At 45.9% G+C, this 21,441-nt stretch overlaps 1 protein-coding gene across 7 annotated transcripts in view; it reads right to left on the reverse strand.

Annotated features, from left to right (window-relative positions):
• Window positions 1-21,441, reverse strand: part of ZMYND8 (zinc finger MYND-type containing 8) — a 120,499-nt gene that overhangs the window by 44,678 nt on the left and 54,380 nt on the right. For all 7 annotated transcript variants that reach the window (XM_040638432.1, XM_040638427.1, XM_040638428.1 and 4 more), the window contains 4 exons: window positions 19,449-19,504; window positions 16,251-16,328; window positions 15,111-15,226; window positions 9,279-9,760 (listed from right to left, as the gene is read on the reverse strand). In XM_040638432.1, coding sequence (XP_040494366.1) covers window positions 9,279-9,760; window positions 15,111-15,226; window positions 16,251-16,328; window positions 19,449-19,504 — 732 coding nt within the window. The remainder of the gene's footprint in view (window positions 1-9,278; window positions 9,761-15,110; window positions 15,227-16,250; window positions 16,329-19,448; window positions 19,505-21,441) is intronic.

The following is a 21,441-nucleotide window of genomic DNA, read 5'->3' on the forward strand; positions in this document are numbered from 1 at the left end:
TACCACTTCCAAAGTACAACCCCCAGCTCCCCCTGGTCTCCATGCCCACTGCTATCAGCCTAGTGCACACAGTCTCAATGGGACAATATCGCCCTCAAAGGGCAGAAAGTGGCTCTTGGGGGGGTGAAAAACTCTCACTCCTTTTATGTATAAAACAGACACACGCAGTACTTAAACAGATCTACAGTATTTTCAAGTTTCATGAGAATCCACTCCTAGGTATATACCCCCAAACTGAAAAGCGGTACTCAAATCTTGGTACACAAATGTTCACTGAAGCACTGTTCACAACAGTTCAAAGGTGGAAACAATCTGAATGTCCGACGTACTGACAAACTGGGGTGTCTGCAGTAGCACATTACTGAGCCATGAAAAGAAATGAGGTTCGGACGCATGCTGCAATGGGGAGGCCCCTGGAAACATATACTCAGTGCAAGGAGCCAGACACACAGGGCACATTTTGTATGATTTCGCTTACATGAAGTATCCAGAATAGGCAATCCATTCGAACAGAATGCAGGCTAATGGTCTCCAGGGGCAAGCGAGCTGGGGGTGGGGGGTGCCTGCTTAATGAACAGCGCTTTATTTGGGAGTGATGAAAATCTTTTGGAACTACAGAACAGTGGCGATTGCGTAACACTGTGAATGCACTAAATGCCACTGAGTTGTACACGTTAAAATGGTTAATTTTAGGTCATGTGAATTTCACCTCCCTTTAGAAAAAAAGTCACAGGAGGATGGATGGGAAAACATGTCTAAAGTGGCTCCTTATGGGATCATAATGAAAGAAATGGTTGGTAAATACTGCCCCTGCCCATCATTTGCCACCAAGACCCTATAAGAGCTTCCCATGGGTCCCCTGGCCTCCTGCCACAGCACCCCTCCACAGAGCAGCCAGGCATACCACTCCTCCATCTAAAACCATCCAGAGGAGGGGCGCCTGGCTGGCTCAGTGAGTAGAACATGCAACTCTTGATCTTGGGGCTGGGAGTCTGAGCCCCACCTTGGGTGTAGAGGTTACTTAACAATAAAATCTTTTAATTAATTAATTAAATAAAACCACCCTAGAAGCATGCTATCCCCCCAGAATAAAATCCAACCACGCATCCCACCTTTCCTTTCCCCATTCTGGAATCTACAGCCACACAGACCTTTGCACTATTCCTCCAAATTCAAACCTGCTCCCAACCCAAGACTTTATATGCACTCAGGATTCCCAAGGAAAGGCCCTCGCCATCACCCCCACCCACATTATACAGGATGGTAACCCTCAAACACCACCTCGGGGCCCTCCCCTACCAAAAACACCTAGTGTTGAGGGTAGCTGAGGAAAAAGGAACACTTAACAGGAACTGTAAAACCTTTGAGGACAGCAATTAGGTGATGCTGATATCACCCAAAATTAGACTGTATAAAACACAGGGACAGGGGCGCCTGGGTGGCACAGCGGTTGAGCGTCTGCCTTTGGCTCAGGGCGTGATCCCAGCGATCTGGGATCGGGACCCACATCAGGCTCCTCCTCTATGAGCCTGCTTCTTCCTCTCCCACTCCCCCTGCTTGTGTTCCCTCTCTCATTGTCTGTCTCTCTGTCAAATAAATAAATAAAATCTTTAAAAAAAAAAAAAAAAACAGGGACAGCAAGGTTCCAATGCTAGGAGCTCATCCCCTAGATGTATGTGTCAAGTGCTGGGGACACAATATATGCACGTGAAGAAGGTTCATTGCAACAGTATTTCTGACAGCAGAAAAACGGGAGATGGTGTATCAATGTCTATTAACTGGACACTGGTAAGTAAATGGTGGCAAACCTACCATACGACCCTAAAGAATGATGCAGATCTGCATGATCTGACAAGGACTGGTCCCCACAGAAGTACGTATAGAAAAAAAAAGAGGTAAAAATTGAGTGGAAAAAAAAGAAGAGAGAAAGGTAAAAATCGTGTGTGTACAGAAATGTCCCCAATATGTGTAAATGTTTGCACGTCTTCAAATGAATGTAGACATACTTATTTTTGGTAGAAGTACATTCCACAGACTGTTAATCGTTTTATACTTAGGAGAAAAACTGGACTTGGGCTGTGGGGGTAAACGAAACATGACTTTTTCTTTTACGTCCTTCTATACTGCTTTCATCCTGCTGGGTTTTTTTTTTTTTTTTAAGATTTTTTATTTATTTATTCGACAGAGATAGAGACAGCCAGCGAGAGAGGGAACACAAGCAGGGGGAGCGGGAGAGGAAGAAGCAGGCTCCCAGCGGAGGAGCCTGATGTGGGGCTCGATCCCACAATGCCGGGATCACGCCCTGAGCCGAAGGCAGACGCCCAACCGCTGTGCCACCCAGGCGCCCCTGCTGGGTTTTGTTTTATCTTAATTTTAACCATGAAGTGTCACCATCATTTAAAAAAAAAAAAAAAGTCAGCTAGAGGTCTTTAGATTATGGGTCATTTTGCCCTTCTAAAACTACTATTACTGTGCTCTTTGGCGGGGGAAGATCTTTAAAACAAGTGCCGGGGTGCCTGGGTGGCGCAGTCGTTAGGCATCTGCCTTCGGCTCAGGGCGTGGTCCTGGCGATGTGATGTGAGCCCCACATCGGGCTCCTCTGCTGGGAGCCTGCTTCTTCCTCTCCCACTCCCCCTGCCTGTGTTCCCTCTCTCGCTGACTGTCTCTCTCCGTCAAATAAATAAATAAAAATCTTTAAAAAATAAAATAAAAAATAAAACAAGTGCAAAAATATATTTGTTAATACAAATAAATGTAAACGAAGGGCTAAGAATTCTGGAATTCTCTGACTCCAGTGAGGTTCAATGGGTGTGTTCTTGAAAACGTTACCCTAGCTTCATATGTGACCACCTAGATGAACGTGTAAACAGCAGGCTAGTCAAAACACCTACAGTTTTGAGGGTTAGAAAGTTAGCAGAGCGCATATACATAAAACGTGCATTAAAAAAACAAGTCAGGGACGCCCGGATGGCTCAGTAGCTTAAGCGTCTGCCTTCGGCTCAGGTCATGATCTCCGGGTCCTGGGATAGAGCCCTGCGTCGGGCTCCCTGCTCAGCAGGGTGTCCGCTTCTCCCTTTCCCTCTGCCCCTCCCCCGGCTTGTGCATATTCTCTCTCTCTCCGCTCTGATAAATAAATAAAATCACACACACACAAAAAAAGAAAACAAATCAATGTATCCATTTAAATATTTGTATTTATATTACTTTATAAAATCAGATTTCTTGCCCTAAGAAATGTTTCCTAAAATTCATTCATTCACATGCCATCTATATGCTACTAACAAATAGAACTATATGGATAAACACAGTAAGATGTCAGAGAAACACTGCTCCCTTGAAAGGAGCAGAAAGCTTAGTATGATCCCATTGGACCACAAAACATTCTGGTAATGATTATCAATGTGGTTTACACATTCAAAAATCTGAAGGAACACCCAATTTAACTAATTTATTTATTTTAGGAACACCCAATTCTTTTTTTTTTTTTTTTTTTAAGATTTTGTTTATTTTATTTGACAGAGAGAGAAAGCACACAAGCAGGGGTAGGGGCAGAGGGAGAGGGAGAGGCAGGCTCTCCGCTGAGCAGGGAGCCCGATGTAGGGCTCGATCCCAGGACCCTGAGATCATGACCTGAGCCAAAGGCAGTCGCTTAACCTACTGAGCCACCCAGGTGCCGCTAGGAACACCCAATTCTTCACAGTTGTTACCTCTCAGGGTAGAATTATACGCTATTTATTGTATAATATTAAAGTTGAAAAGGAATACTTTATATTCAGGGGGAAAATGATAAAAAATTAAATGTAAATATGGAGGAGCTTCAAACATGAACTTAAGCAATCAGAATTTTGCTATCAGTGCTAAAAGTCAAAAGCATGGTACATTAACATAATGGTTCTCAATGGAAACTGGAGAGGTGACTATGTCCCCAGGGGACACACGGCAACGTCTGAAGACATTTTTAGCTGCCAATTTGTGGGCAGGGGTGGGTGCCCCTGGCTTCTAGTGCAGAGAGGCTACAGGGATGTTTAAACACCCTGCAAAGCACAAGAAGGCCCCGCAACAGAGAATCAACCAGCCCCAAAATTCAACAGTGCGGAGACTGAGAAACCTGCTTTTAAATCATGCTAGACATTTTCAAAAGCAGAAAGACATTTGGAAATGCTCGTTTCAATTAAGCTTTGACATGGATGCCAATCCTTTTGTAAAGCCATAAATCTTGCCCAAAGGAACAACTAATCGCCTTTGAAGTCACAAATAATTTAATCAGATTTTATACTTTGATGTACAATTCATGAGTGTGGGCTAAAACACATCATTTATTATCTACATTTACAAAACCCTAGCCTGTGCTAAGTGCTATCCTGACTCCATGAAACATGAGTCTTAGAATTAAATTAGAAAAAAAATGCCCCTTCCCTCCCACACACCCCAGCACTCTGGGGGGTGGAGGCGGAGGAGTTCGTGATTCATGCCAAATTTCCTCTACTTATAAAATCTTGGAAGCAACCTACGTCTTCAAAGGGCTGTAGCTTGCACAACTCTTGGTGGCCCACACAGACGATCCACATAGTTGAGCATCACCGGACAGTCTAAGACAGGATAGAAATGCTGTTCTGAAGGACTGTTTAACTAACATGGGAAAATATTCAGAACACAAGGTTGAGTTAAAAACAAACAAACAAACAAACAGCTCAGGTGCCTTGCTGGTTCAAGTCAGTGGAGCATATGACTCTTGATCTTCGGGTTATAAGTTCAAGCCCCACAGTGGGCAAAGAGCTTACTTAAAAGGGGGGGGGGCCTCAAAGCTGGCTACAACAGATACTGCAAACAAGTGATCCATGAACCAAGCAGTTCACGGAGGCATCTGGTACACCAAAAGGATTTTTATACATTTGGGCCACTATGTAAAAGTTGGGGTAGTCCACATTTAAAAAAATATTTGAGGCTTCTCTTAAACAATGACAAAAATGGCAACAGAGCCCAGATTCCCACTTGGCTAGAACTAGCAGGAAGAAAAGGCCCCCAGGACCCTAAAGAAAAGGCATACTTCAAGAACACAGCGTTTTGAAAGGTCCAGGTGGTGACCTGTTAGTGGGGTATAAGGAGCTTTTTTATAATGAAACGCCCCAGTGCGTCACGCACTGAAAGAGTAAGTATTACTTCAGGAAATATACACAAGCACCCACCCGCATGTGATCAGTCACGAGGAAGAAGAGCGTGACTTCTGCTGCCTGGAGTTCATGCCGGTCTCCAACACTTCCCAACCTTGCTCATTCCCATACCTGCCTGACCCCTGAAAGTATGTGAGTTTTCAACGTAATAGTACAACTCATAATCCAACAGAAAAAAAGTCCTGAAAACATCATCTGAGGGCTGCCTGGGAGGTGGGGTGATCTGTGACTTTCATTTAATAAATAACAATTACTGTAGGACAAGTATGTAGCGATTTCACAAGAAAAGGGTATGCGAAAACATTCTCCCTTCTCCCTAAATATTAACCCATAGTGGAGCTACAGAGGGTGGGGACAGCCAGGGGCTCCGACTCTTACCCTAATACATATTCATGACCGAAGTCAGACTCCTGCAAGCAGACAGTGGCAAGAGCATCAGTTCTGGCCAAGAGGTCTAGATAAAGGGGGAAGCAGGAAAAATCACTGAGACTATAAACCACTCTGATCAGTACCCAGATACCATGAGCAAAAGGCTTCTGGCTGAGCAAACTGCTCCTTAGAAAACGAAATCGAGTTCTGTGGGTTACAGATACCTGATTCTGAGTTCCTCGATCCCCCCACCCCCAAAACAAAAGGAAGGTTTCTAAACTCTCATAAAAGTTTTATTTAATAACTTACTTATTTCAATGTGTAGTCTTATAATGTTGGCCACAAAATTCTTATTGCTGAAATGAATATGGCTTTTCTATTCTATAACCATCTTTTTTTTTTAACGTAATTTTGGATAAATCCCAATCTCATCTCAATTATACTTTCCACTTCTCCATCTCCTAAATGCTACCGTCGCTGCTAACAGCAGAGGGCACTAGGGTGCAATGAAAAGAAAATAGATATAAAATCAGGATCTGGCTGTGGGAACACAGGCACCTCCCTCCCTACACTGTCCACAGGGACCTCAACTGGCCTTCTGTAAGATGGGGAGACTGACTCACAATTCCTTCTGAGTCCATCACAGAAGCTGGCAAACCGACTCAGGGGCCATATCTACCAAAACACCTGTTCTTACATGGCCTGCAAGGGTATTTACCATTTGTAAATGGTTGAAAAAAAACCTAAAGGATTCATAGTTCGTGAAACACACACATTATGTGAAAGTCAAATCTCAAGTGTCACAGCCACGCACTGCCTGTGGCTGTTTTATTAACACAACGACAGTGTTTAACAGTTGCCATCGTTGTGACAGAGACCCACAAAGCCTAAAATATTTACTATCTGGCTCCTTACAGAAAAGGGGACAATCTGTAAGATTAAAATGATTTGAGTATCGCCTTTCTACCCATACCCCTCACTGGTTGTCTTAACTCATAATTAGCGAAATGATTAAGCACATGCTGGCAAGGGGATCATATTTTGGAAAAGGGACTTTAAAGTCTACTGAAATGGAGAATCTCATTTACCGCTTAGAAAAACCATTCGAATAATGAGGAATTTTGTCAGGAATTCTAAGGTCAGTTCAATCTTACTATGTCCCGAGGAAAGACAGCAGCTTAGTTAAGCACATGACACACGCTCTCAGATCCCTCTAAAACTATGTTTCCTGTAATATGGAACAGGATCACCAACAGTGGTTCACAGACCAACATGTTCCATTTTACCAGTTAGGTATTAATTTTACGTCTATCCAAGAAAAGAAACGCAACAAGCAATTTAAGCGCATGAGTTTATACATACTGCTCAGCTTAGGATAAAGCGATGTCGCAGAGTTAATGTGTAAGTATGTTGTAAAAACAAAGGTACCAGCATACGGCAAAACATGCTGATTAACGTTCAGGCAACAGCGATTCAATAGGACTGCTGCCCGGTTAGAACACTTTGTCAAAAGCAAGCTCTCTAGGAGAGCTAACAGGCTGCGGAGCTGATGTGATTCCATACCACGTTTTGTTAGCTTGGCCTGAATGGAATCATGTCACGGAATAAAAGTAAATTTTTAAGAACTCTGGTCTGAGGGGCGCCTGGATGCCTCAGTCGGTTAAGCATCTGCCTTAGGCTCAGGTCATGATCCCAGGTCCTGGGACCCAGCCTGTGTCGGGCTCCCTGCTCAGCGGAGGGCCTGCTGCTCCCTCTCCCTCTGCCTGCCGCTCTGCTACTTGTGCTCTCTCGGTCAAATAGATAAATAAAATCTTTGAAAAGGGAAAAAAAAGAACTCTGGTCTGAAACTGAGCGGCAAAAGAAAATTTCTGTTCTGCAAGTATGTCAACAGAAGTTGCGTCATCCTAGAACAAAGCTCTGAAGTGCAACTGAGCACCTAGGACCCCACAGTTAGGCTCAGAACTGGGGAAGGAGACTGCAGCCTTTACTTTGAAGAACCCAAAGCCACTGGTATTAACTCTCTCTACACCTACAGCCACGATGGGAGCAGCTACAAGCAGTACTTGAGAATTACCAACCAACCAGAAACAAGAAACAACACAACCAAAATGGGTGGAATTCCTTGAGCTCACTCGACTGAGTCCCCATCATTTTACCTTCTGGGGACTTCTGTGGTCTCTTGAAGAATGGGTGCCTGCTCCTTAAAGAGTTCTTCTGTAAAGGAAGGGAGGGAGGGAGGGAAGAGGAAGGGGAAGGGAGGGGGTCTGAAGGGCTATCCAAGCTTAAGACATCGGTCAGAAGCCTAAAACTGATGGTCTAATCTATAGATGAGCTTTATTAGAAAATATCCTAAGGTATTTTGAGCTGACCTTTAATAACTGGGCATTTTCTATTAAAACGCAAGTTTCCCACTTCTCTGGAATAATGAGAAGATCAGAAAAGCAAGAGGCCACATTCCTACATGGCAACCATGGGCTGACGCCCTTAAGGTGGGGCATGTTGTCTAGGGGTTCACCAGGTCCTGCCCCCTCAACCAGTCTCCCCAGCCCAGAGCCTGAGAGTTGGCTGCCCTTTATCATCATGCTTAGTGTAGAAGCTTCTCTGTGCCCATGTCTCTCAGAGGTAGACCAACAAAGAATAAACAGTGAAGGCCATGTTTCAAGAAAAATGAGAGTAAACCCATTTCCTTGTGGCAGTAATAAAGTTCCTAAGTGCTGGATATGCAACCAAATAATATTTGGGTAGAAAGAACTCCATTTAAGTCACCATTACTTTCCTCTCACTCAGCCAGCATCCCTCATGTACGTCACCTCTCTGAATCCGTGTAGGCATTTGCTGCGGAACCACCACAAAAAATAATAGAGCAGCCCACATCTCTGTAGCACTTACTATTTTAGGCATACATCTTCCTTTAACCCTTACCAAGAATCTATAAACCTACGGAACAGGTCCGTTACTACGTCACCTTACAGGTGAGGGAAGACATTTAGTATTCTGGGGCGCCCAGGTGACTCAACTGGTTGGGCATCCGACTCTTGATTTCCGCTCAGGTCATGGTCTCAGAGTCATGGGATCGAGCCCCATCTCAGGCTCCATGCTCAGCCTGAGTCTGCTTGGGGTTCTCTCTCTCCCTCTGCAACCCCCCCCTCACTCACACGTGCATGCTCAGACATTAAGTATCGTGCCTAAAGCCACGTGGCTAGTGAGTGGCAGAGCCGGGATTTGAGACTGGCATCCTCATTCTTCACCTCTATTCCACAGCAAGTGTCTACGACCTTTATCTGAGGAGCGGGAGTGCTCCGGGGAGAGGACATTATGGCTGACCTTACACCCTGCACTAGTATCTGAGCACTATGTAATGGGAAGGTGTAACATTTCGACAGATAATCTTCTGATTAAAATAACATTCCTGAGAAACAAACTGCGATGGGAAGTTTTGCTGTAATAATCCAAGAGCCAGGTGACCTGAACTCCGAAGGATTACTGGCCGCCTCTGCCCATTGCAAGGAACGACCTCCATCTGGCCTTTGGGGACCACTTTTCTCCTTTCTTGACTCCTTAACAGCAAGAATCCCACTGGGTTATCCATTTAAAATTTTATATATGCTCCACTGGAGCAGAACCCCGGAGAGCCCCCTCGTGTGCAGTGACGCTGGCCAGCTGGAACCCGACCGGTGTGGCCCCCACGGAAGCCCCATGTCCCAGGGGCCTCCTCCCCATCTCCCACCCCAGGCTGACCTGTGCTCTTGTCCAGGAAATCCATGGACTCCTCACTAGCACTGAAGTGGCTCGAGGTGGCCTTCTTCTCAGCATCCTGCTCCACGTCGGAGCCCGTGTGCACAGAAGAGTTTGTACTCATGGGGGAGCGCGGCATGTCCGACAAGGAGATCCTGCGGCCCGCGCCCCCACTCAGCATGGGCTTGCTCATCAGGATCTTGGGGGACGCCGTCATGTCAAAGTTGAGCTTAACCTTCTCCTGCTTGTCTATCTTGGCGGCGCCCGCGCTGGGGTTGCTGGGGTCGAGCAGCATTTGGTACTGGCTGTTGGGCGTGTAGGGTGTCCTGAAGGGAGAGTAATTAAAAACCCCAAACTTCCTGCGGATGTTCTCCACGTACACCTCCATCTCCTGCATTGCACTGTTGAAGATGCTTTTCGTCTTTTTCACAGAAAAAGGAATTTCTTTAGACATGAGGTAGCAATTATTTATTGGAACCCAGGCCCTAGGAGTGCAGAAAAGAAAGAAGAGCTGAAGTCAACTTTGGTCCTTTCAGAGATTCCTCTTTTCCTTTTTTTCAAGTTTTTGTTGTTTTGTTTTGTTTTTTAATGTATTGTATCACGGTGTGTGCACGTGTAGGGTACGCTGTTGCTGACTGCGGGCACAGGTTGGACGGTGGGTCTCCACAGCCTAGTCACCGTAACTGAAATCTTACACCCAATGATTAGTAACCCCTCCTTTCCCCACCCCCATCCCTGCAAACTACCATTCCACCCTGTGATTCTGTGAACTTGACTATTTTATGAGATACCTCCTACAAATGGAATTCATGCAGTGTTTGTCTTTCTGTGACTGGCTTATCTCACTTAGCACAACGTCCTCCAGGTTCAGCTATGTTGTCCCATCTTTTTTTAAGGCTGAATAGGAACCCCTGGTATGTACATACCACGACTTCTTTATCCATTCATCTGTCGATGGACATTTAGGTTGTTTCCAGAACTGTTTTTTCCTTAATGCAAACCAAATTAGCCTGGTATGCTTGCCAAGATTCTTTTTTTTTTTTTCCATTAAGATTCTCAAATACGTATCCATTCTTTAAAAATGACTTGGTTTGAATGGTTAGTACATGACTAACCATTAACCCAGACATGTGCTATCCTCAGAACAGAGCACCAACAGCAAACTTAGTGAAAACATTAAAAGGCTCCTAGATTTAGTCATTTTAATCCATTAAAAAAATAACAGATCCCCTTTTTGGCTTTGGGTGAGTAGAGAATAAGGAAACAGTCACTGCGGGCACCTGGGTGGCTCAGTCAGTTAAGCATCCAGCTTTTGGTTTTGGCTCAGGTCTTGAGATCGAGCCCTGCATCAGGCTCTGCACTGGGTGTGGAGAATGCGTAAGATTTTCTCTCTCTCCCTCTCACTCTGCTCCTCCCTGCCCCCCATGCCTACCAATGTGTGCTCCTTCAAAAAAAAAAAAAAATCTGCTTGGATTCTCTCTCCCGCTCCCTCTGCCTCTCCCCACCACATGCTCTGACCCCCCCATAAATAAATCTTTAAAAAGTCCCTGCATCCAGGACTGCACCTCCTAAAAGAGAATCAGTCCCAAAGTCACTGCTCTGTACTCAGAGGTAATGAGCTTTCATATCTCTTGTAAAACTAGGGTTCCACGTGGGCACTAGAAGGAAACGGTGAAAAACCATAAACCTGAGAGGAGGTGCATGGCGTCAAATGTGAGATAATTTACGTGGAAAATAACCAAAAAACAGCCTCCCCCTCCCATTCCCGGCTGGGTTTGTCTTCCTGCCTTCAACCCCCCACCACCCAGCATGCTCTGCAGAGACTTCAGGAGAACAAGAGCTGCTTTTCAGGAATTTGTGGCCCTGCGGCAGCAGGCAGGAGATGGCAGTATAACCTACCACGGCTCTGGGTGGGGACGGAAGCACAGTCCAAGCGTGAACAGGAGGACAGACTGGGTGACATTTGATTCCCCAGCCTCCAACCCAAATCGTTCGTAGGTAGGAATCTGCTGGGAATGAGCTTTTTCCAGGGAGGCCTTTTGGATTTCACAGACCATAAACTCAAGCCAGACACAAGCAATGGGGAGCAAAGTGGACAGTGGGGAGACAGAACAGTCCAACGCAAGCATTGTCTTTGTGGGCGCCTCATAAGTGCCCGTGCAGGAATCAGGACCCCACGCTGCGGAGTCTTCCAGCATTTTAAAGAGAAGCAAAAGACATGGACTGCTTATATTACATTCCACCCAAATGTTAACAGCGGGCATCTCATTCCTATTTTGAAGAGAAAGTGGCCCAGGAAAAATAAAATTAAAAAAAAAAATAAAAGTATGTGCCTGGGGTGCAATTCAGGGCAGAGGCTGGGGAGGTTTGCCACTCCTGGTAATAACTGGATCGTGACACGAACTAAAACTGAACACCCCAAAAATATCCTACTGCTCTCTCAGCGTGCTGGAAATTACCAGCTTCTCATCCACCCCAACTCGCTGCTGTCATGCTGCAGAGACCTGAGAACCACATCTGCAGCCAAACAGAACGACGCAGAGCTGGAGCCAGATGTCCTCTGGGTGGGAGTCTGTGGCTGTTACGACCGGGTGAGCAGGAGTCTGGACTAGACAGGACAGCTCTGACGAGCAGCCGGGATCCCGCAGCTGCCCCTGGACAAACGACTCCCCCTCCCTGAGCCGGCCTTGGCTCGCTCATCGGTAAAATGGAGGATGAGCCCCTACCTGGAGCAGGGTCAAGGGGAGCAAATGAAATGCACCTCGCCCGGTCCCCACAGCAGCGGGAGCTCACCAGGCAGCTAGCCACTGTGACTGTGTCCCCCCCCACTTCTGTCTGGGGTCGGGGCCTTAACTGTTTCCAGCCAGCGTCTCAACGGCCTTCAGGGAAGGTGTCTGCCAAGTGATTTCAGCAAAGCGTTCCCTTTCCTTAAAGCAAGCCCAGGACAGAGTTAAAGGGAACTTAGATTTGCTTAACAAAAATAAAGCCTCTGGGGGCAATGTCATGAGAGGCCCCAGAGTCCCACAGCTGAGCTACTCCCTACCCTGGGCCTCAAGTTTTCTTCTCAGTAAAATGAGAATAAAGCGGCTTCTGCAGAAAGTGCTTAGAACAATGCCTGCTGCAGAGAACGCACTCAATTCATGCCCACTCGCTCTTCTGTGGCTCTGAAGGCATTTAGTACGGTTATTTCCTCAATCTGCATATGGTATCGTATGTGTGAGTGTCTATGAAATCAAACCCCCCAAAACGCAAAACTTTTTAAAGGACAAAAAGCACACGATGAGACTCTTTAGAACATGCCTTGATCTGTAAGGACACGTCCCCAGGCTCGCTCTAGTATTTATTAACCAGACGATGAACACCTAATAGGCTGGGCCATTTCTTACTCTGCTCTCCTAAAAAATGTGGCTTCCCCAACTCCAGGCTTATGTTTTGCTCCACAACCCCAGAGTGGCTCCCTGAGAAAAGGACAGCCTATCCCATCTCTTTAGCCTCCATGCTGTGCTGCCGTCTGACCAGCTCTGCTTTAAGAACATCTCCTGGAGGCGCCTGGGTGGCGCAGTCGTTAAGCATCTGCCTTCGGCTCAGGGCATGATCCCGGAGTCCCGGGATCAAGCCCCACATCAGGCTCCTCCGCTGTGAGCCTGCTTCTTCCTCTCCCGCTCCCCCTGCCTGTGTTCCCTCTCTCGCTGGCTGTGTCAAATAAATAAAAATAAAATATTCAAAAAAAAAAAAGAACATCTCCTGGGGCGCCTGGGTGGCTCAGTCGTTAAGCATCTGCCTTCAACTCGGGTCATGGTCCCGCGAGCCCCGCATCGGGCTCCCTGCTCGGCTGGGAGCCTGCTTCTCCCTCTCCCACTCCCCCTGCTTGTGTTCCCTCTCTCGCTGTGTCTCTCTCTGTCAAATAAATAAAATCTTAAAAAAAAAAAAAAAAGAAAGAAAAAGAACAACTCCTGGGAGGAAGGGACTTCGGGGGCCTCATTCCTACAACTCCAAAGTTCTGCTACTCTACCACCTATTCCACCACTGTGGAGTGTCCTTAACCATTCCAAGGGGCTCCCCCACCCAAAATGACCCAACAGTTTGGCACATTCCCTCCAAGGGAGCAGAAGACACCGAGGAGGTTAGGCAAACCTCACAGGCATCAAACTTGGGCTGCCGTCTTTTTCACAAATGTGGCGGGGTAGGAGAGGCCAGCTCCCACGACAGCTCCTACCCAGAACCAGCCTACACCAGCAAGTTCTGGGGAAACGGCCTCTGGACTAGGGCTAGCCGAGCTCACGCCCCCTAAGCCACCTTCAGTGGCTGTCTGACACGCAGCAGTGTGTCCATGCAGAATGCGCTAAGCTGAGAGCACAATCAAAGACGCCGAAAGTCTGAGAATACTTGGTGCATGGGGGCAAGCACTGATTTCCCCCACCCACCTATATCCTAAATATATCCACCCTGGGTCATATTACAGAATGAGAATAATCCCGAAACATCAAGATGGTTAACACTTGCCATGCTATCATGAAGCAGCAGGAAGATGTACAACCTGACACTAATTCCTCTTGCTCTTCAAAAAAAAGGCAGACTCTGACCACAGCCTGTGTGATCGGGCCCTGCCCCCTCCCCCACCCATCACTTACCAGCCTCTCCTCCCTCTTCCTGTCCAAACCAACCTGCTCCTGCTTTTCCCAAGCACAGCAGGCTGGCTCTGTCTGTCCCTCCACCCAGACCTTCACTAAGCCCAGCCATTACCTCCTGCTCTGACATCATCTTGCCTGTGTGTTTACTTGTGTATTATCTGTCTTCCCCACTAGGAAGCCAGCCTTCAGACGGTCAGGGACAGTGTCTGCCTGCTCACTCCCATATCCCCAGCATCCAGCACATGGCCTGGCCCACAGGAGGCACCAAAAGATTTCCAGCAAAGTGGTCAAAATCAAACAAAGCAAAATACTTCCTATCAAACCCAGGACCACCTCAGCAAATTCCCATTTTGCCCCCAGACTACAGATTTCTAGCAAAACTCACTCTTTTGGTTTTTTATTTGCAAGACAACAAGCAAAACCGAACAGGGTAACAGTTCAGATTCCGGTGTTTGAAATTACACACTGTATTTTCTGTATATTCTGTGGGTGTATATAATTTTTAGGGTACGTGTTTTAAGTATTCTCCCCAACACACGCAAACACTTTTTCAAACTGCTTCAAAGGGCTTCAAAAGGTTTTTGCCTCATTTAATCACAACACAGCTTGCTAAAAGAGAACTAAGAAAGATATTAACCACGGCTCATATGGTACTACCTCTTGTTCTCAAGCACCTAGGAGCAGGCACTGCTAAGAGCTAGAACAGTTCACTTCCTTGTGAGCAAGGGAAAGGGAAAGGTAGAAAGCCTGGCGGGGAGGGTTCCCACCTGTTAAAACAGCCACCTCTTATAATTTCCTATTTTAGCTTCAGAGAAAAGGCAACAGGAGGGAACCACCCAGCACAATGATAAGAGATTCATTTACTGGCAATCTGGGGAAATACTTCTGATCCCTGAAAGCATTATTTTGAAAAGCAATTTGCACGGCAGTTTAATTTACTCTAGAAAATCCAAAAAAGAACAGGAGCACTTAAAATAGCCATGGTGCCAGTTTCATCAACAAAACTATGAAAACATACCTGAAAACACTAAGGCCCACACATTATCAGGCTTAGCACAGCACAGGACTGTATTTTTAACCACAAGATCACTGGTTGGTGTCATGACAATAAACAACATAATAATACCCCCGCCCCTGCTTGCATCCATGATAGTATCAAAGGTTCAGTTAAAGCTATACGTTTGCAGCCGGTTTGAACTCCCACCTGTCATGTTGTCCAAAGAAACGAGCATCAACCTGCCCATCTTTATCCCTCAGAGCTTTTGCAGGCCAGAATGGAAACCCCTTCAGTTTTGCCCAAACCAAAGGATGTGGATTGCTCTAGGAAAAGAAAAACAAAATCCAGAGTTTGTATGTATTTCACAGCAAGACACACATATAAAGCTTGGTGTAGGATACAGCAAGGCCACCAACTGAACGAGAACAGGTCCAGGCAGGGTCTCCCAAGCTGGCTTCCCTAGGAGGACGTGAGGCCAGTAAGCCCGAGGCAAAGCTGGTTCTGGGGGTGAATGACAAAAGGACCAAGCACAGACAAGATCAGGCCTGGATCCTGGCCCTAATGCTATTAGCCCGGTGGCCGGAGCAAGAGTGCACCTTCCCCTGCGACATGGAGACGGCAATGCCTACACCCTCTGTTAAGTGGGGGAATTAAATGTGCATTATAACTGGCAGTTAACAAGGGGCAGTATTAGACACTTCTGCCCTTTATCGAGGCTGCCCAGAGCTTTAACTATGCAGGTGTTTATTTCCAAAGGCAGGAAGAGACATAAACTATGTTCTACTTTTCCACTTTACTTGCCCAATCTTGCCCCTCAGGAAGCTCCACTCCTATCTCAGCCCACCAGCCCACCCCAAGAACACACTTCTCTCTGCAGAACACCAGTTTGGAAAATGTGGATCCATGAGGAAACAGGGTGATTTTTCTCTCCCCACCCCATACCCCAAACCACCAAGTCAGAGACACCATGGAGTCAATCCAGAGAGATTTCCAAACATCTCAACACAGATCCAAAAGAACCCACTCACTGAACTCTCCTCCCACTATCTGCCTTACTGTGGGGCCCCTCCCTGATAAGCTCCGTCTTGCTCTCTTACCCCGCAGTCGGCCAGGGGTTAATAAACCCAGGAAATCACAATGCTCCCTTTGGCACATGAATTTTCAACCCCAGAGGTTTATTCTACCTGGATTACTTTCATTCTCCAGTATCTTTATCGCTAAAAAAAGTCATTTAAAAACTTCACCCGCGAAGTTTCACCGAATAAACCACCTGAACAAAGTGGCCTTGGGTAGCCACCTAAGGCATGGGGTCCAGAAAATGAAGTAAGGAAAGAAAATGTCACTTACACAAGGCTCACAAAACCAGTTATCTCGTTTTTGGCAAGCAGCTAGGTAACACTCTGGACATACTTCAATTTCATTCATCTGTAAAGCAAAAATATGTTAGGATGTGTCATCCCAGGGGCCTCACATCTGGAGGCCGTCAGGGAATGTACAATGGTGTTAGCAGCTAAGGTTAGCTAAACCGGGTCCCACAGTGGGGAACACCTTCGAAAAGAGTCCAACTACCTCCCACCAAACCCCATGCTTTGCCTAGCCCAAGCCGCCACCACCACCACCACCTCCTCTCTCTCTGGACCACGTCTGGATCAGCTTCTACTCTTGTGCCCACTACGGTCCATCCCCCAAGACAGCAGCCAGAGCCATCGTGTACCTATGTTAATCTGACTGTGGGTTGCAACTGGAATCTAGGAGGTATAGGACAGTCCCTGAAACAAAGAATTCCCCAGCCTAAATGTCAGTAGTACAAGGCCGAGAAACTGACAAGGAAATCTAAACTGATGAGCTCCGTCAATGCCGAGTGTGACCAGGCTTTGGCCCTCCTGAGCTCCCCACCCACCTCCAGCCACCGCTCTGGCCTCTGCTCACTGTGCTCGATTCCCGCACATCTCTAATCACACCATCCCGGGCAGGTGGTCAATGTGGCCCTATTTTACCTCCAGTAAAATAACAATCTGAAATTCTATAGTTTGCAGACCGTCTTTCTCCCTCTTGAAAAAGTACATTCCCCAAGAATATCTAAGTCTGACTTAGAACCAAGGGCCCTAGAAGCTCCTCTCTGGGCTCTCAATTCAGACTCCACCATTCCCTAGCTCCGTTAACTTTAGAACAGTTGCTTTATCTTGTCTGAGCCTCCATTTCCCTCCCATTTCCTCATGCACAGAGTGGGCATGCGAGCAATAGCTACCAAGAGGATTCTAACAATTAGAGGAGATAAATGTAAAACACATCAAGTGACACAGTAATCAAGACATTAGTTAACACTGATCAGAGATCTCTGCTGGGATCACCCAAGTGTTCTACAGCTCCTGATCCATTTATTCCTCACACCCCCTTCGAAGGCAGGACTGCTGTTAGCCCCATGTGAGAGAGGGAAAAAACAAAGCCCCAGAAAGTCAGGACACCTGCCCAAGGTCTCACTGCAGCAAAGTGGCAGGGCCAGGATTTGAACCCAGGCCGTCAGGCTCCAGAGCAGAGGTGGTCCACCAATGCCGAGGCAAGTTGCCAATATTGTCCCATCATCAGACTTGTTTTTCTCTTTATCTCTGCATCATGTAAGGAGCCAGATGCCTAGCAAGTGCTCCATAAATTATAACTACTAATGGTGTAAGCATAATTGACTAACTTAAAGGTCAGTGAATAAATGAGTGAATAAAGGAACAAAAGAATACATGAATGACTGACTGACTGAATGAATGAATGATGGCATATAGTTCCACCTACTACTCATTCTACTGTGCGCTATTTCAAAGGGACTGGGTCAAGAAGCTGGTAACATCAGGTCAAGGACAGCCCTGGCTTTGGAGCCCAAGCAGTGGGCATGTACTGCCAACAGGTAGATTCAGAAATGCCACAGAGTATCTGCGCTCAGTAAATTCCACCTCGGGGCAACCCACTGATTAAAAGCCTGGGCTTTAAGCTCCCAAATCTAGGGACACAAACGAATCCCCAAGGGGGAAAACAACTGGACAACTCACTCATACAAAACTCCAAATCGACAGTGAACATATCAAAAACAGTCCATCGGGCACCTGAGTGGCTCAGGTGGTTAAGCATCTGCCTTAGGCTCAGATCATGACCCCAGGATGCTGGCATCGAGCACGGCAATAGGCTCCCTGCTCGGCAGGGAGTCTGTGTCTCCCTCTACCCTTCCCCCTGCTTGTGCACTCTCTCTCACTTAAATAAATAAAATCTTAAAAAAAAAAAAAAAAACTTCATCACCACTTGTCATCAAAGAAGTGCAAACCAAATCACAGTGACATGCCAGTTTTTACTGATCGCATTGCAGGAGAAATATACACCTATTTTATAAACAAGAACGTCTGTGTCCTTGAGAAGGACACAGAAAAATTACCAAACTCATCCATGTTGTTGTATAAGTTGCTACAGCTTTTCCAGAAGCCAATGAGGAAATATCTACCTAGAGCCTTTGCTATGTTTATAACCTTAGACATGACAGGTGCCTTTCTAACATTTATATTAAAAAAATTAATCATAACAGCCATGAAAAATTCTCTTCTTCCTCTGTGGTTAATTAACAATGCAGAAACACTCAAACCAAGTGAAAAATATAGACAATAAAACTCTCTCTATAAAGTAGGTAGAAATGGACATAACCTGAGATTTTTTTCCTTAATGAATGAAGTACACAGACATGGTGAAGTCCATCACATCTAGGTTTTTTGCTCTTACAATGGGGGTCTAATAAAGCTTCCATGGTACTGTTTCTGCTCCCAGACTACTCCACAACCACTAGAGCCTTAGAGCACATAGCCTGGGAGGTTGATTTCTTTCACACCATCAAAACTATGGGTATTTCCAAGAGGACTGACTTTCCAGGACTCTCTAGGCCACCCCCTGAGAAACAAGCAGGACCTTCCCCGACATAACGTCAAAACCCAAACATCTTCCCTAAGAAGAGTAAAAGGGGCCTGGCCCAATGCCACAGACTGTGGGGTGAACAAATTATGAGCCCTATCTATGCAACTAAGAAAACTCAGGATGCCCAATGCTCGACCATGACTCAAGACTGAATAATAAAAGGTCATTTCCACCACCCTTAGATTATGGCTAAGATAGGAGTGGTTTATAACATACTGGGGTCCCCTCTTTGTCGCTTTTACTTTTCTTTGAAGACAAGGGGCACAGTCTGTGCCTCAATAAATCCCAAAATTAGGACGCCTGGGTGGCTCAGTTGTTTGAGTATCTGCCTTCCGCTCAGGTCAGGATCCCAGGGTCCTGGGATCAAGTCCCACACGGGGCTTCCTGCTCAGTGATTTGCCTGCTTCTCCCTCTGCCTCTGCCTGCCCCTCCCCTTGCTTGTGCGCACTCGCGTGCTCTCTCAAAAAAACAAATAAAATCTTAATCAATCAATCAACCCCAAAACTGCCATAGCTACCCACTGAGAGACTCTGCAGATGGAAACCAGCCACCCCAGCCCCTCACTCTGGGTGCATTTAAAATTGGACAGTAAGAAACACATACCTCATGCTCACAGATTTTGATGACTACTTTTGCTATCTGCGTCAATTTGTGATTTCCTAAGGGAATAAGAAGATATTATTAATTCAAATGGAAACACGATTATTAACACCCAACCATGGGATTATACTTCCACTAACAATCTTTCAACTTGCTTTCCCCCAGGGATTAAGCTTCAAAGGCTAAAAACCAGAAGATTCTGGCTCCTGATATTGGTTCAAATTATGTGACTTCTCCCCTAAACACCAATCAATCTTTGATGCCTCAGAATCATCTCTGAAAGTGTAATTTTCCTGCAGCTCACAGGTTAGTATTTAGAAGATGCCTTCACATTCAAAAGGCTCCGATTAGTGGAAAGGAGCCACATTCACCCATTGTTCCACACTCCAACCCATGAAGGGTAACAGGGGAAAGAAAATAATTGAGTAGCTCTGCTGTGCCTGGTGCTTCGAAATACATTTTTCTTTTTTTTTTTTTAAAGATTTTATTTATGTATTCGACAGAGATAGAGACAGCCAGCGAGAGAGGGAACACAAGCAGGGGGAGTGGGAGAGGAAGAAGCAAGCTCATAGCGGAGGAGCCTGACATGGGGCTCGATCCCAGGACTCCAGGATCACGCCCTGAGCCAAAGGCAGATGCTTAACCGCTGTGCCACCCAGGCGCCCCCGAAATACATTTTTCTTATTAACTCCTCAAGAAGCCATACTAGGAAGCAGGTATGAATGTTCCCATTTCATTAATGAGTAAACCAAGGCTCAGTCAGGAGTCGCTGCTTACACAAGACTACTCAGCTATGAGTTGAAAATCTGGCCGCAGATCTAACTCTAAATCCCTCACCTGCACACTAAACCAGAAGACAAGATGGTATTTTCAGACATTGTCAATTTCTTGGCAAAAAGATTTTACAAACACAAACACACACACACACACACACACACACACACACACACACCTTCTTAGATTTCTGGCTAGCCTTGAAAATTCAAGAAGATCTGATAACTCTGTATCCAAAAACCACTAGGCTGTCCAGTGGTGACCCCTCCAGACTAAGCAGGAGTTCATTCCCCCTAGTTCTCCAGTCTCTAGTTCTCCCCTCAGCCAATGGCCATGCTGGCTTGTGCTGCTGTTTTTCTGACACCTCATCTCATTCACTTGTTTATGTGATCTTACCAGCCTTTCTATATATTGGAGTTAATAATCTTTACATGAATTTTCAACCAAGTGCCTCTTTCTCCCCTCCCCACATCACTGGCCCTGCTACTGAGCTAATAATGCAAAACGTGTGTTTTCAACAGACATCCGCCCACTCATACATCTTCCCTTACACATTAGCTAACCAACTACGGTAGGACCATACAGGAAGAAGACAAGGCATCTGCTCTTCAAGATCTGACAACCAAAAAAACCCAAAAAACAAACAAACAAAAACACCTTAACATCCTGGTAAAGAACTCAAATAAATTAGCACCATCCAGGAAGTGTGATAAATGCTACCATGGGCCAGTACAGGTACTGTGAGGTCTCCTAACAAGAGCACCTACTATGGTCTGGGCCCATAAGGGAAGGCTCCTCAGAGGACTAATAGTCTTGACACTGAAGGATAAGAAAAAGTCATCAAGGGAGAGTGTTCTAGCAGGGAACAAGAGGAACAGAATGGAGCAGGACACTGAAAGAGCTACCTGGCCAGGAGGCAGACAAAGAGGACTGTGGGAGAAGGTAGGACAATACGAAAGGTGCCATGAGAGGACATTTTAATGGGAATCCTCTTCCATTCTGTCCAGAAGGCTCAATCCACAAAAACTGCAACTGACACAACTTTATCCAGAATTCAAAGAACTCCTAAAATGCAATAATAAAAACACAAACCACCCACTTCTGGAAATGAGCAAAAGATTTGAATACAGATTTTACCAAAAAAAGATATACAAATGATTAATAAGCACATGAAAAGATACACAATACCATTAATCCTAATTTAAAGGCAAATAGAACACCA

The sequence above is a fragment of the Ursus maritimus genome, unplaced genomic scaffold (assembly GCF_017311325.1).
Source record: "Ursus maritimus isolate PB19 unplaced genomic scaffold, ASM1731132v1 scaffold_22, whole genome shotgun sequence".
Taxonomy (NCBI): Eukaryota; Metazoa; Chordata; class Mammalia; order Carnivora; family Ursidae; genus Ursus; species Ursus maritimus.